The sequence below is a fragment of the Hydractinia symbiolongicarpus genome, chromosome 4 (genome assembly GCF_029227915.1).
Source record: "Hydractinia symbiolongicarpus strain clone_291-10 chromosome 4, HSymV2.1, whole genome shotgun sequence".
Taxonomy (NCBI): domain Eukaryota; kingdom Metazoa; phylum Cnidaria; class Hydrozoa; order Anthoathecata; family Hydractiniidae; genus Hydractinia; species Hydractinia symbiolongicarpus.
The window spans coordinates 5165320-5180386 of record NC_079878.1 but is presented as its reverse complement, the minus strand read 5'-3'; the positions used below and the strand labels follow the sequence as shown (position 1 = coordinate 5180386).

Below are 15067 nucleotides of genomic sequence, written 5' to 3'. Positions count from 1 at the left end.
CCTCGTTCCCAGGGCATTTTCCCTTGTTGATAAGTTGATAGCGGCGAAAAGGCCCTGGAATAGGTTGGTCACATGATCGCTTATACATTATGATAATTATAACCGAAAAATAATTTGTGAACATTTATTGCCCTACAAAGATTTTTTCTGATTTTTCAGGCATGCACAAGAATCTCATAAAAATATAAACATTGGAACTCCTTTATGTAAAGTAGGCAAATATGATGAGCTTATTTGATATTTTTAATTAGCTATATTTCTTTCAGAATTTAAGCAAATTAAATGACCCAGACAAATGTTTTGTAGCAAATCTTGACCAAATAAGAACAAACAAGTAAGGTTTTTTAACATATTAATTCTTCTAAGGCCAATGTACCATACTGAGAAAATTTAACATCAAAAGGTCCTATTATGATATTTTAGGCCAGCGATTAATTATGCTCCACCAGCATAATTTCACATTGTGGCCAAGTACAAACAGCATTTTATAAATTATTACCCTGCACGCATATAATAAACCAGCTTTGACTTAACCCATTATTTATATATACCTTTAAATGTTATTTGTATATACCGTCAAATGTTGTTCTTTTTACGAAACAAGATCTTGCAAAATTCGTAAATGTTAATCTGCAAAAAAAAAAAAAAATTCTTGTCTCGGGTACAGTTTATATATATAATTAAGAACAACATGGAAAAAGTTTACATTATAAAACTGGTAAGAATAGAATTTTAATTCTTTGGTCTGGGTTATGATCATTTTAAAAGAGAAAACAAAAAACTTTGGAAAAAATGAGTTGCACATTTACAGCATAAATCATACATGAAATGAAATTTTGAATAATATGTAGATAAGGCTTTATTATGTTTTGTATTTTATAAGAGTTTGACTGTAATCTTCAACTGTAGTGAACTATTTTCACTGAAGTTGATTTGTGTAGTCATTTCATCATAAAACATTGAATGTTTTGCTAAGGGGCAGGTTACTTAGTTGTCATTTTTGTTGAAAATGATCAGAAAATGTCAAGCATGTTAACCCAGATCTGAGAATAATCCATAAATTTAGCACTACAACTTATCCTTCTTAGTTTTAATTTTAAAAATATGAAAAAAAATTTATGCAATTTCTAACATATTCTCAACAAAATCACCCACCTGGATAATAAAAGCCATTGAATATGTTGTTTACAAATATGTGGTTAAGTAAACTGTCCCAGGATGCTAGCTAGCTAGCTACAGCCCATGGATTTTAATGAAAACAAACTTCCACAACACTTTCTACATTAAAGGTCTTTTGCCAATATTAAACAATCAAGCTAACTGGTTTAGCTTGATTGTTCAATAAAGAAAAAGTCAGTAATATTCTAACAATTTTGCTATTATCGACAAAAAAAGTTTCTTTGATGTTGTATATTATTTGGCACGCCATCTCTAAACTTGCTATTAATGCGAGCGCCAAATTTGCATTTCATTATCTTTGGAATTTCAAAAATGCCCAGTATATCTGGGCACTTTTGTATCACGTGACCAGCATGTTCCAGGGTCATTGTTGGCCACTCCGTAATAACGGCTCAGGGGCCACAAGACCCTGGGGACGAGGTTAAAAGAGAGATTCTCTTCACCACTGATTGGTATAAATAAATGATTGTAAATACTCTCCTGACACTTCAAAGTTTCGTGTCCACAGCAGGCAATCGTAAGAAAAGTTCAATTAAGACAAGTTAATACCTTAATTAGATGCAGGAAAACAAACAGGAGGTCTATGGTATACAGATTCATACTGTTCGAAACAATAAAGAATCCAATTACAAAATACTTTGCGAATGACGTCATAAATTCTTAATGTATGCAGGTTTAAGCGGCTCAGATTAGCCCCCAAATTAACAGTGCTGTGACCAAAAATTTCTTTCAAATGTAACTAGACTTAACTAGAAAGAAGCTTAAATTAGGAGGATTAGAATTGTATACATAAAGTATTGCTGAAAGTATTGATACTTTCGATACTTTTTCCGCTTTTTATTCAAAATCAATAATGCAAGGTTTTAGCTATATCTTTTGTAAAACATTTTTCATGGTGCAAATCAAAACCTAAAAATCCATGTCCTTTAATCTAGCTGTTAATCTTGCTGGAATAAGGCAACTGGTATATGGAAGTATGAAATATGAAATAAGAAATGTGGACTTATGAAATGTGGACATATGAAGAAAACACGTACAAAAGACTCCTTGAGTGAGGTTTTAGACATATGAAGAAAGCACGTACAAAAGACTCCTTGAGTGAGGTTTTAAAGATAACGCCAAGCGCTAATCTAAGATAAGTCTTGTACACGTAAACAGAGTGTCATCTTAAGGAGCTTTCTTCTTTATGTTCTTTTCAAGTTGTCAATCACGAACTTTAGATATGGCTTGCATATAGGTCTGATGTTTATAACAGCTCGTTAACCGGACATAGTTCTTCAAACTAAATCATTAACAGGCTCTCACACAACACAGTCTATATTTTAGGATTAGTAATGCAAGTGTATATTTAGGTGCGAATAAGAGCTGTAAATATTTGTAACAATACCTATCTTGCAGAATAAAAGATTAAATTTTTCATCCTCGGTAGCAACAACGCTATAAACTCTGAGATCGAGGTTGTTAAAAGATCTGTACGAAAAAGAAAAGTGTGAAGTATAGTTTACGATATAATAACTTCTCCTCTGAATCCTTTCCACTCTCGTTCTCAGGGCTTGTTTCCAATATCAGGCAGATAAAAAAGGTCTGGGAACTAGGTTATGAATCTTTAGAATTGTAAAAACAGTTTAGCAATTGTTTTTCTGTTGCATTTTGTTGCGCAAAGATAACCTGACGCACGGTTAACTAGAAAACTATAACTTTGTTTTTATTTTTACCAAACCAAGTGAGCTGTATGCTTTCCATGCACGCACTTAACTCTTTGTGGTTGGTAGTCTTAGAATGATTGACAGCTGTCAAAATGGCACTCATACAAGTACTGGTTGGAATCTTGAGAGCAATTCAACGACAGTACAACCGCCATTTTAAGCAGTGAGAGCCTTCTTGTTGCATATTATTTATACGAGTAAATGTTTCGCTCAGGTAAAGCATAAATATTTTAAAGGAGCTGAGAGGAAGTAATGAAAGGTGGAAAGAATCACAATTTCGCTGTGGGAGGAACTGGCGTCGGCCGGAGAATAGCTGCTCAAGGTACACAGTTTAGGGGAGCTGGAACCGAGCATTTTACGTTGGTGGATGGCAAGTGGGTACTATGGGCAAGTTAATTTTTTTTATTTTTAGCTACAAGTTCTTTATAATTAATAGTGTTATAACAGGATTTAATAGTTCAAAAATATGGAAAAAGTGAAGTTAAATATTCTTTTAGATTGACTTTTCTCTTCATATTTCTTTCCTTTTTCGATCTAATAACGAAAGACAAAACGCGTAAACTCGAGAAACATTCTAACAGAAATACGAACGTTCAAAGGTATTTACGCAATTTATTACTTCATTACAAAAAAGTATCTAACCTACTTTCAGTACCGATCAGAAGATAAGAAGTACAAAAAAATATTCTTGATGTCTAAAGTTTCATCTGTACTCAAGGGTAAAAAAAGAGACTGTCAGTTTTTACTTTCATTTCATCTTTGCTTAACTGAAGTTTTAAATAGCATATAAAAACTCTTAGGAGGCAGGTATTTTTTCCGTGTTGATTTAAAAAGGGTGATACAGATAAAAATACATTGTTTAATGTATTAATTCTGTTTGCCAAATTTCGTATTATTTTGAGGTCACGATGTAGAAAATCATGACTTAAAAAGACAAGTATTTGTGTTGACGAGTTTATAAGAATAAAATACCAGTTTTCAAAAGACAATAGGTCCTAGGAACCTAGTTGGGTGCCAGCAACATCGTTCACAGTGGTTCTTGCCTTTTTGACATCAAGACCGGTGGCGAAGTTAGCCGTCAAGTAAGCATTAGTGGCTTTGACATCAGCCAACAAACCCTGGGGACAAGGATGGGGTGCCAGGTAAATGTCATTAATTTCCCCCTATAAGAATCTAAGGAACAGTGAAGCATTTTGTGGCGAGTTAGCAGACCCAGAATAATATATGCTTTAAAAATAGAATTTCGAAACGTATTTTAGTTGGACAAGAAAATATACTTCTGCATAAGTATCATTTTAAGACTTGTGGTAAACCTAGATAAAGTGGTTTCTAAATTCCGATAAGTGTGCTTATTATATGCGTCAAATCTAATTAAGAACTACTTAGGTTCCACTTTAAGTCTTTATTTTCCGTGTTACTGGATTCTATGTAACATTTACCGCGGCTCTGATTTTATATTCTTTTCAATTCTCAAATGATCTTTATCGCACGCTGTGTGTCCGCACAAAGTTGGTTAACGCCTGTACTACAACCACACTAAGCAAAAAACACAGTTCGCCTGAAAATGGTGTCCGCAATATATACATGCATGCATGGAGGTAGAAATAAAGATACCTCCATGATACATGTTAGTAAACATTTGTACATCGACGTTAAACAGTAACAAACCTGCGCACACCGTAAATACCCGGGTGCAAAGTTTAAAGGTCTAAAATTTGGATGACTTATTGTCAAAGTGCAATTTTACCTTTAGCCTTAAATAATCTCAAAAAGGATAATTGTGGTAATTTGTTTACACCAATTAAAATCGCCCATTACGATTGGAGGTCTGATAAAGTGCAGCGTTACAGAATGAACACAAGAATGTGTGTTTCTAAAATATTTATTCACATATATACATGTATTGTTTTTACTAAAGTTGTAGTGCAAAGATTTTGTTAACTAAGGACTTTTTTTTACTAACAATAAAGATTCGTGTACTGTTTGCACTATACAGAAACAAGCTTACATTTCACTTCCGAATTCATCTTCCGCTATTCAGGTCAAAAGAAACGGAACAAAAGAAAGGCTGAAGCTGTTGGAAGTAAGCATGAACCACTGCTAAGCAAGTAGTAAAGCAAGCAAGTCTTTAAGCAATTTGAAACATAAAAGATAATTCTTTAAAAAAATAATAAAATACCAACTATAGCAAGTTTATATAAACTAAAATCAAGATTAAAATGAAAATTAAATACGCTTAAAAAGGAAAATAAAAAAAAAATGTGTAGTTAGATGTGGTGGACATTAACGTCACAGACAACAACCCTGATTAGGAGATAAAGGAGTCCATATACTCTGTTGTAAAATCCATCTTGCAATAAAAAATGTATTTTTGTCGCACAAAAGATTTACTTTTGTGACAACAATTCTAAACTTTAAAAAAGTAAAATATAAACGATATATTATCATAAAAAAATAGATATACATTATAGGTAGAGCAATTAAAAGGGAGGGTAAATTGAAAGTTTGTTAATAATGGAAATAAAAACTTTTTAAACATATTTCTTGCAGTAATTAGACAACACAAGAGACGTTCAGTGTTGTTTTTATTTTTTTCAAAAGGTTTAATTATGTTTTTTAAGAATATAGGATATAGATAATGAAAGAATAGCAAAAAATATTAATACGGTGAACATAAAATAAAAATATTGTATTTTTAGGGAGAATTAAAAAAAAAAAAAAATAAGTAAGTCTAGGTTGTAAAGTTATTGTGAATAAATTAATAAATAAGTAATCCTGGGAATATATCTAACGGTTAGGTTACTAGACAGAAAAATATATGACTGTATTTGTTGTTATGGAAACAAAACAAAATGGTAGTTAAGCTGCAAGGCGTGGGTATTGATGATTGTATTTCGAGATAGAATACTACAAATTGAATACATGAAGGAGATAAGGAAAAGAAGAGGAAAAAAACGCAAATTAGAAATCTCGATAAAGAAAATTTAGTTTTATCTGATCTATCTGGTGCAAAGTTATTTTTCTTTTGAGGATTTCTTTTTTTTCTTTTGGCTTTTCTTTCTGTTTATTGCGTCAAATTGTCGTAGACTAAACAGGAAATATTTTGGTACTGTTTGGTAATGCCTAAAAACAAGGAAGGTTTTCCACACCTTTTTTGTTTTTAGGCCTAAAATGCAGTATATGGGTTTAAAAGGTTGTAAAAAAATAAATAATAATAATAATAATAATAATAATAATAATAATAATAATAATTGGAGTTGGGGTTTATACTATCTTAGTTTTTCAGAAAATGTAAAAACAACAACAACAACAACAACAAATTAAATTATAAAAATAAATAAAAAATAATCTTATATATAATTAAAATGAATGTTAGGCAGAACATTTTCTTTTTCTAAATAGGTGAATAAAAATCGCACCAATATATTGATGGTATATTTTACGCTTTGGTTCGAAGAAATCTGTGAAATAAGGAATGAATAAATAATGGTTTATATGCTGTCGAAATTTTCGCTAAAAGAAGATTGTTTTATGTGTTGAATATTTCATTGCTGTATACATCGTAGAAAGAGAAGAAAATCTTAGTGCAATTTCATTTTGAATACATTATGTTGATTAATCACAACATCAACATTTGGATGTTATAGCTGTAGCCGCGTGAAAAGTCTTTTCGAAAAATGGCGGCGAGCAATAGTGGAATTATCGCGAAATTTAATCAGATTTTTCGTAAAGCCACATTAAAGAAAAGAGAAGAACTTATGCAACAAACATACAATATTCGTGTAAGTTGATTGGAATGTTTGAAAATTAAATTATCTCCAAAGCTTATGTTCATGAATGAATCAACTCACGTACACTAAGAACAAACCCAAAATATTGTTTTGTTAAATCTCTGTGCGTGCTCGATCCCAGACCTCGTAACTTATGCAAATTAGATAAATCCGTTTCACAACTGGTAGATTATTTCTTTTAGCTAGAATAGTTATTCGCGTGCTTGTTTACGTGTTTCTGTCACAATAAACTCGTGCCTAGTTCCCTAGATTTTTTTATGGAATGATACCCATTGTTTGTCTGGTTCGTTTGTTAGCGCCAAATCTATAATTATCAGAAAAAAGGGTGTATTTCCTCACTAAAACACAGTCCATAGCCTGGCGTTTTTTGTATACTAATCCCCGTTCGGTTTACTTGTATTAAACCGCCCAACCTACCCACTTAGCCTTAATAATAATTATGCCGTCGTATACCGTTTAAAATGATTGCAAAACCATGTGCTGAAGATGCACCGAAATAAGTATAACGGCTGAATTTCCTGTGGATTATTTTACAGTTCAACATCTATTTTTTTTGATACACAACCTCTATTATAGATCGAAAATGTCTTGTTACCAGAGTACCACTGGATCCGCTAAAAAGTTGAGTTTAATCGCCTTTGACAAACAGCAGTAGAATAAGTTGAACTTAAAAATAGTTTGTACATAGAATAAGTCTGCAGAAAGCTGAACATACACCTTAGGATCTATGAAAGAGGTGAAGAATAAATATTTTCTATTTTTAGGTTGATACTTTAACTGAAGAGCAAATATCAGGTATGTTTGTGTGGATGTATGTGGGTGGTACATAGACAATATATTTTTTAATATACACTACAATCCGTTGCACCTAAAACAAGCTGCTTTAAAAAAAATATCTGATAAATATTTTACAAAGCGAATGCTGTATTTTTAAAGAATTAGTAGGTTTTTTACGCGTGGGATCAAAAATAAAGTTTGTAATATCACATGTTTATAAATTCATCCCTAAATTAAAATTTTACAAGTTTTTCTCTAAGAAAAATAATTTATAAAGTGTTTAGACTCAAATTAGTCAAAAATACTAAAACATCTAGAACATGCCCAGCCCTTATGCCATACTTTAAGTGAATTAATAAAAGCTGGCTTTTAATATTCGCAAGACTTAGGTGGGTATTAAATTTAAATAAGCGTGGAAGAAATACGTTCTAAATGTACATACTTATGGATACAAAACACAAAATATAAACAAAAATCCATATCTGATGATTTCTTCTGAAATACTTTTACTTAAAAATAACCCCCCATATAATATATCATCAGAGAACTAATCCACAAATATAAATGTAGCAAAACTTAATTATTTTTGCCATTAAATCGCAAGCCTTCCATATTCAGTGTTACAGAATCCTTATGAAAAGTGTTTTGAAAATTTCTTTTCACATCATGTCGCCCTTCCTCACATAAAAGTGCCCTTTTGATTAATTGACTAAAAATGGATTTTTTGATTGATCGATGTTTTAGATTTTAAAGACGCATTTGCCCTCTTCGACAAAGACGGTGATGGTACTATCACTACAAAAGAACTTGGTACCGTTATGAGAAGTCTGGGACAAAATCCAACAGAAGCAGAGCTTGAAGACATGATCAATGAAGTTGATATGGATGGTAAGAATAAATAAATAAACAAAAATCATTAACAAAACATTCCAATATTTCTTGTTTTCTTTTACAAAAATAATTGTTGGTAAATTCAAATTATTTTTCCTTATATCAAATATATCAAAATCTAGTATATAAAATGTAAAATTATATAAAAAAAATTCTAGTTCTTTTTAAATCACTAACCAATAAAATCAGGACCAGAAAGCGCTTTGACTCGATAACTTAAACAAAACTTTTTTTCAGGATCCGGTACGATAGAGTTTCCTGAATTCATCACCATGATGGCGCGAAAGTTAAAAGATTCAGAAGACGACATACAAGAAGCATTTCGCGTGTTTGATCAAAGTGGAAAAGGTTTAATCAGCGCGCATGAGTTGCGTAGAGTTATGAATGGTCTCGGAGAGTGTTTGTCACAGGAAGAAATCGAAGATATCATGAAGCAAGTAGATTCTGATGGTGACGGCATGGTCAATTATTCTGGTAAGTTCACTTAATACTGTGTTTTAATAATGAATTATTTACCGGGGTCTTTTTAAAGCCTTCTAACATTATCGCGAAAAGAGACCCTGAGAAGGAGGTTTTTTTACACTTTCTAAACAGTACACTTCTTTTAACGTCAATTTAGCATAAGTCAGCGACCAGCGTATATCAAGACCTGATCCATCAAATTTAAATTTCGCCAAGATTTTAATAGCTAAACATTTTTTTCTCAATCTAATTTGTTTTTTAAAAAATATCACTGAAATGTTTTTTAAGGAAAAAAAGGAACTGAAGCTTATTGGATAAAGGTATTCGTCATATTCTTTCTTTTTAGAGTTCGTAGAAATGATGACGTCAAAATAGAATCAGAAAATTAAATTGCGCTGTTAGATGACGCGCAAAAGATTTATCTGGAACGGGATGAAACAAACTGGTTGGCTTAAAAAAGAAATTTTGTACAACCTTTATATCGACTCATTAAAAATTATAACTTAAAAGAACAATATAAAGAGACGTATTTATTAAAGAAACTACCAGTTTTTGCTACAAAACTGGTTCGCGTTGAAAAGTTAAAGGCGTTGAAGTTGTATAGCCATATATAAAGGAAATTTGTACTTTTGTTAATATTAAACGCATTTTAAAAAATACATGACTTTTCAGTTCCATTCTTAATTCTTTTTTTCGCTTTAAACATTTTATAATGGTTTTACTCCAGAAATAATAATGATAAATAATTCTTTACCAGAAATTTTTTTGGCAAAAGAAACCCAAATCCTGCACAAGTGACAAAAAATATTTTTACTGGCACCTGATGAAAATCCCACAGAAAATTTATTGTATATCTATCATCGCGTCATATTATTCTAGCGTTTTAGACAAGGGTTAACCCTATTTTCCTAACTTTCATTGGACTTGCGGAAAATAAAAATAAAATATTTCCAAAAATTGTCCTGTTAATGTCACTTTGTCCTTTTTGACATATGGTCATATCAACTTTTTTATTGCAGTGCTAAAAATAAATGCTTTCTAAACTAACCAGTTGTATATGTGATTATGTATGTAATAGTGACCAAAAGTCATCATATAATATTGACATGCATACTGTGTAATTTACAAAGCAGAATGTTTGTAATTTCCCATTTCTATTGTCATATGATGACGTCATAGGTCATTTTGTCCCATGTCAATCCAAATTGCCTTTATTGAGTAGCTACTGACGTAAGTGCTAATATATATACCAAGTTTTATTCCATGACAGCTACTAACACTAAGGTTCTCAAATATAGATTTTTCAAAAAAAAATTCTTGAAGATTTGAATTCTGATTGATTTCCATTTTCTCCTTAGAGAAATCCTTGGCCATCATAACACCTGTAATTGTTCCTAATAATACCTTGCATTCTTATATTACTTTTTTAATGACTAGTATTGTAAATAGTTTTAAAAAAGATAAAAAAACGAGAATTTCCAAGAAAGACATATTTTTCTCAACCATTGTCTCATCATGACGTCATCATTTCCTGTGATGATATGTCAACCTAAATGTTTTGTCACTAATTAAGTCACAACATATTGATGCTTCTTTGTGCCAAGTTTCGTTACTGAAAACCAAACAGAACAAAAGTTACAGCCCGCGGGCACTTTATGCCCCCGCCCCCCGCCGACATTCTTTCAAGGGTCAAAAAAGTCCATACCAAATAGGGTTAAGGCAACATTAAATTAAAGTCCGAGATGGTTGTCGTTGATATATTTACGCAGCGCACATTTTAAATTTGAGCATTTTTTGCTTTTTTGATGCTAAACAGCCAGTATTAGGGTAGGCGAAATTAAACTGCGAATTAGTTGGGTGTAAAAACTCCGAAATTTTACAATGCGAGTGCCTAGTTTTTTTGGGTTAAAGTTTAGAATAAACACCAAAACAGATAAAAAAACACATATATTTAGGGAGGTTTTCACAAACTTTTAGAAAGAAATGAAGTTAAAACTAAAAATCAGACATTTCTTAACAACTAGGCGGGTCACAAGTACTCCTCAAAAGGTGATGACATTCTCCGTATTGTCCTCGTTTTACAAAATATTCATCCATGGACCTAAAATCTGGAACGATTTTCTTTTTTGATTTTGCCTTCTTCTTTAATTCGTCTTATTAACTCTCGGGTCAAAAATTAGCACAACGCGAATTAATGGCAGATGGAAGCAAAGCGTTGAGATTAAACATTTTAGCGGGTGCTAAAACATTCTCATCCGAGAAAAATGGCAAAGAAGTCCATGGTCGAATCAATAATCGGGAATACTTCATTCGAAAAAACCTTCTAAGTCAAAAAATATTTTAATACAGTTATACGAATCCACTAATATACATTTAAGTCTAGTTCCAGTGTATGAATCAAAGAAAAATTTGGAAATTGGAAAGTAAAACAGCTTTTAAAACCAGAAATTTATTTTGAAAATTCAGAGGGTAGACTTTCGCGAATTGTCATTTTTTAAAAGGTTCACGAAAAAGGCCAAAGAATGGCAAAATTCACAGTTTATTCGATTGAAATACATGACTGGACTGAACGTTTGATATATGTTTGAAATAAACGAAAAATAAAACTCATAAAAATCTCGATATGCCAATTAGTCGAATGTGATTTTGGTACCAGCAAAAGCTACAATGTGTTGCTGTGCTTTCTGTTTCTGTTTAGCTTGCCAAGACGGGTGAAGAGTTTTGTCCACATCTTTCTTTTCAGTTTTCACCCTTCTAGTTTTGTGTTCGACATCTTGTTTTCTAAAACCACCAGAATTACTACGCCTAGAGAAAAGAGGTTTCCTGCTAAAATTTCGATCACGTCTGTCTTTTGTTGAGATGTTACTGTTCGGTCGTTTACCTAGTCTCGTTTCTAATAACTTTTTACGTTGTCTCTGTCCCATGCGATTCTTTTTGAGAGCGTGAGTTTTAACCTTGCTTTCGTCTACAGGTGCAGAAAATTCGTTATCCTCTGCCTCGCTGTCATCGCCACTATCAGTTAATGTCACAGCACCGTCAAGAAAAAAAGAGTCCACATTTCTTTTCTTTTTCCTAACTGTCTTCTCCGTTGTATTTTCTTTACCTCTTCCACCCTTTGATTCGTTAGAAATGTCTTTGCTTTCCTTTTTATTTTTGAGCTTTTTATCTGTAGCTTGGCTTTTATTTTCGCTAGTCACTTCAGACTTGGTTTCTACGTGTGGCTCGGTGGCTTTATTTTCCGTCGTTGGCTCTTTTTTCTTTTGTTTGCGAATTTTCTTACTTATCTCATTCTTTTTATTCTTTTTTAGAGCCCTTTTCGACCGGTTTTTGTCTTTTTTAGGATTTATATTCACACCAAGCGATATTAGTTTTAGCTTCCCAACAATATCTTTTGATGACAACATTCTTAAATACGCCATTTTGGAATATTTCTCATCGCTGTTTTCAGCCCTCGAGAGTGTTTGTAGGAGCGCCTCAACATTTTTTTGTTCTTCACAAGCGCGCCAAATCTCTCTGTACTCCTCCTCGGCGCTGTTTTTAAACACATCAACTGTGCGCTCAGTTAACGTCTCGATAATGAACGACTTCATCGCATCAATTTCTTTTAAAAGTTTCTCAACTTTTCGATTGTTTTTCTCTATTTGCTGCTCCGTACCTTTTAATTTTCGAAGGGTCTCAATCCTTCGAGTCAACTTGCGAATTTCGTATATTTTCGCTTTTTTTAATAACGTATGGATCAATTTTTTCTGCTTTTGAGGGCCCACTTTTTTGGGTCCTTTTTCGCCAGGGATTTCTTTGATGTCTTCATTTACGATATTGTTTTCAACCATGTCTTTTTCTTCGCCATCTTTCTCACTTTCTTCTTCACTTTCTTCTTCATTTTTATCAAGTTCGTCACTTAAATTTTCTTTGTCTTCACAACTGTTCATTTTTGTTACTTATTTGAAACTAAAGTAAAGAGATAAATAAAACAAATATATGCTAACTGAAATGAGATTTATACAGAACATATATATAAACAGAACATATAGAATATATACAGAACATATAGTATATAAACAGAACATATAGAATATATACAGAACATATAGTATATATACAGAACATCCTGTTTTTGAAACCATCCATCAGAAAAATCAACTTTGTAACAGTAGTGGGTTTAAATTTAGTTGAGTATACTTATTACTTTTTTTCGTTAAGCGAAATTGAAATTGAGTGAATGTTTAGCTACGCACCCGGTTTACACAGAAGTTTGCAAAACAAACACAGACAGAAATAACCAGAGTAATCCACAGTTACAATGTCATGCAAACTCGTCAAATTAGACAAAAGCAAAATAAAGGCTCAATGACAGCTGCAATTACACAGGGCCTCTTATATTGCAAAAAACAGTGGACTACTTCCGAAAAAAAATTGCAAAATTTTGCGAAATTTAATACATTCTAAAATTTACATTCCAGTAAATTTCAATTTCAATATTTGAGGCTCCCCATATTTTTTTTAAAAATCTCTTTTAAAGCTAAGGCTGAACCAACAAAAGAAAGTTCTTATATTTAGTCCCCTTATCTCTATAATAATAGCCGTATTCCGTCTGTCTGTCTCTGCGCGGAACCCCCGCTGAGTTAGAAAATAATGTTACGGAAACACGAATATCAAATGCGATATATTTTTATCCACTTTGTGGCGACGGGTAAATATAAAGGACGGGCGAACCCGTGGATTTTTCACGGGCTAACGACTAGTTATTAAATAATTACTTTTTTGCGAATTTTAATATTTTTGTCAATTTAAAAAAAAAAATGAGTTCCCACAAAAATTATTGAAAAACTTGCTGTTCCTGAAATTCTCGTAAAAATTATTCCTGCGAAATTTAGATTTTTTTTCCTCTCAGAAAAACAAATTATACTAATTTTTAACTTCTGATTTACCTGGAACTATTATAATTTATATGTGCATTTTAACTTCAGAAGCTACATAAAAACCATTGAAAAACGGTATAAATGAGAAGCATGTCATCAAATTCTTTTTCCCGAAATTATCAAAATTCAATTCGTGCCAAATATTAGGTCCTGCCAACTTTGCAAAAATTAGTTTTCAAAAACTTCTTGAAAAAGTTAGTTTCCACAAAATTTAATTCCCATTAGGGGCTAAAGAGAGAAAATCATAGTATATGATGTTAAAGTCTTCTAGACAACACATCATAACATATAAAAAAGTCAACTCCTGCTTGACATAAAATAGTGTTTAAAAACACTAAAAAGAAAACCTTCACAATCCAATTCTAGTTTGCAGGTGCAAATTCTAATTTTGGGCATATATGCATACACAAAAAGTATTTTTATCCAAATAAATGGTCACACCTATGTCTTTGTTTTTCAAAACCAGCAAGCTATACTAAGTTATTTATTCGCCTAACTTCCCCTAATTACAGCATGTGAAAGATTTTGGGATTTTATATTTTATTGATACTAGTCAGTAGCTCGTGGAAAAATCCACGGGTTTGCCCACCCTTTTTATACCGCATCGCATACATTTTGTCTACTTGCACAACTAAGCTACCATTTTGTGTGACAGACAGACGTATTATAATATATATACTTGAACACGTGTTGGGGCGGGCTAGGTGTATGCATGTATATGCCTACTGTTCTCAACACATAAATTAATTAACAGATACTGATACCTGCAAATAAATGGACTAAAGAAGAATGCAGAGCAGATGTTGAAACCACAAGAGTTTAGTCCTGAAAATGTAAACAAAGATTTGTCTATTATACTTTCTACACACCCATAAAAATATCACTTTGTTTGCTTATCAAAATTATTTGAGGCATGCTTAAAAAAGTGTCTGTTAGTAGGATATTCATAAAAAATGGCAGACAGAACACAATTGACACTATAGATAAAGTTTCCACTTTCTGTTCTGACAGGGGTTCAGACTTGCTGAAAATGCAGTGAAAATTGTGGGGGCTTTTAGGCGAGTTTGCCATCTGAAGTCTGCATTTATTAATAAATTAAAAACAACAACAGTAACTTAACATACTTTTTGGTTGTAGTAAATCAGCAACGTTGTATTTTAATCAGAACAACACAGAATGTGTCAACAGGACTTATGTTATCAACAAGAACTGTGTGGGTCAAGCAGGCCTTTCCTAGTGTCAGGGGTGTTTAAAAGTTCAACACCCAGTTACGCATTTCAAACCTTCTGCACATTACTTTGAGAGAAAACAATACAAAAAACACGAGTGTCCCAATAACCCA

General features: G+C 32.3%; 3 protein-coding genes across 4 annotated transcripts in view; 1 reads left to right on the top strand and 2 right to left on the bottom strand.

Annotated features, from left to right (window-relative positions):
- LOC130640884 (ESF1 homolog) overlaps positions 1–15067 on the bottom strand; it is a 77659-nt gene that overhangs the window by 24483 nt on the left and 38109 nt on the right. The window lies entirely within an intron of this gene.
- LOC130640888 (calmodulin-2-like) lies at positions 5763–9483 on the top strand. The gene is made up of 5 exons (XM_057447481.1): positions 5763–6667; positions 7441–7471; positions 8198–8341; positions 8582–8818; positions 9153–9483. The coding sequence occupies exons 1-5, from the start codon at positions 6563–6565 to the stop codon at positions 9179–9181; spliced, it is 546 nt and encodes a 181-aa protein (XP_057303464.1). The 5' UTR covers positions 5763–6562; the 3' UTR covers positions 9182–9483.
- Positions 10742–14512, bottom strand: LOC130640886 (serum response factor-binding protein 1-like). The gene is made up of 2 exons (XM_057447478.1): positions 14490–14512; positions 10742–12754 (listed from the first exon to the last, which is right to left on the bottom strand). The coding sequence occupies exon 2, from the start codon at positions 12733–12735 to the stop codon at positions 11437–11439; it is 1299 nt and encodes a 432-aa protein (XP_057303461.1). The 5' UTR covers positions 12736–12754; positions 14490–14512; the 3' UTR covers positions 10742–11436.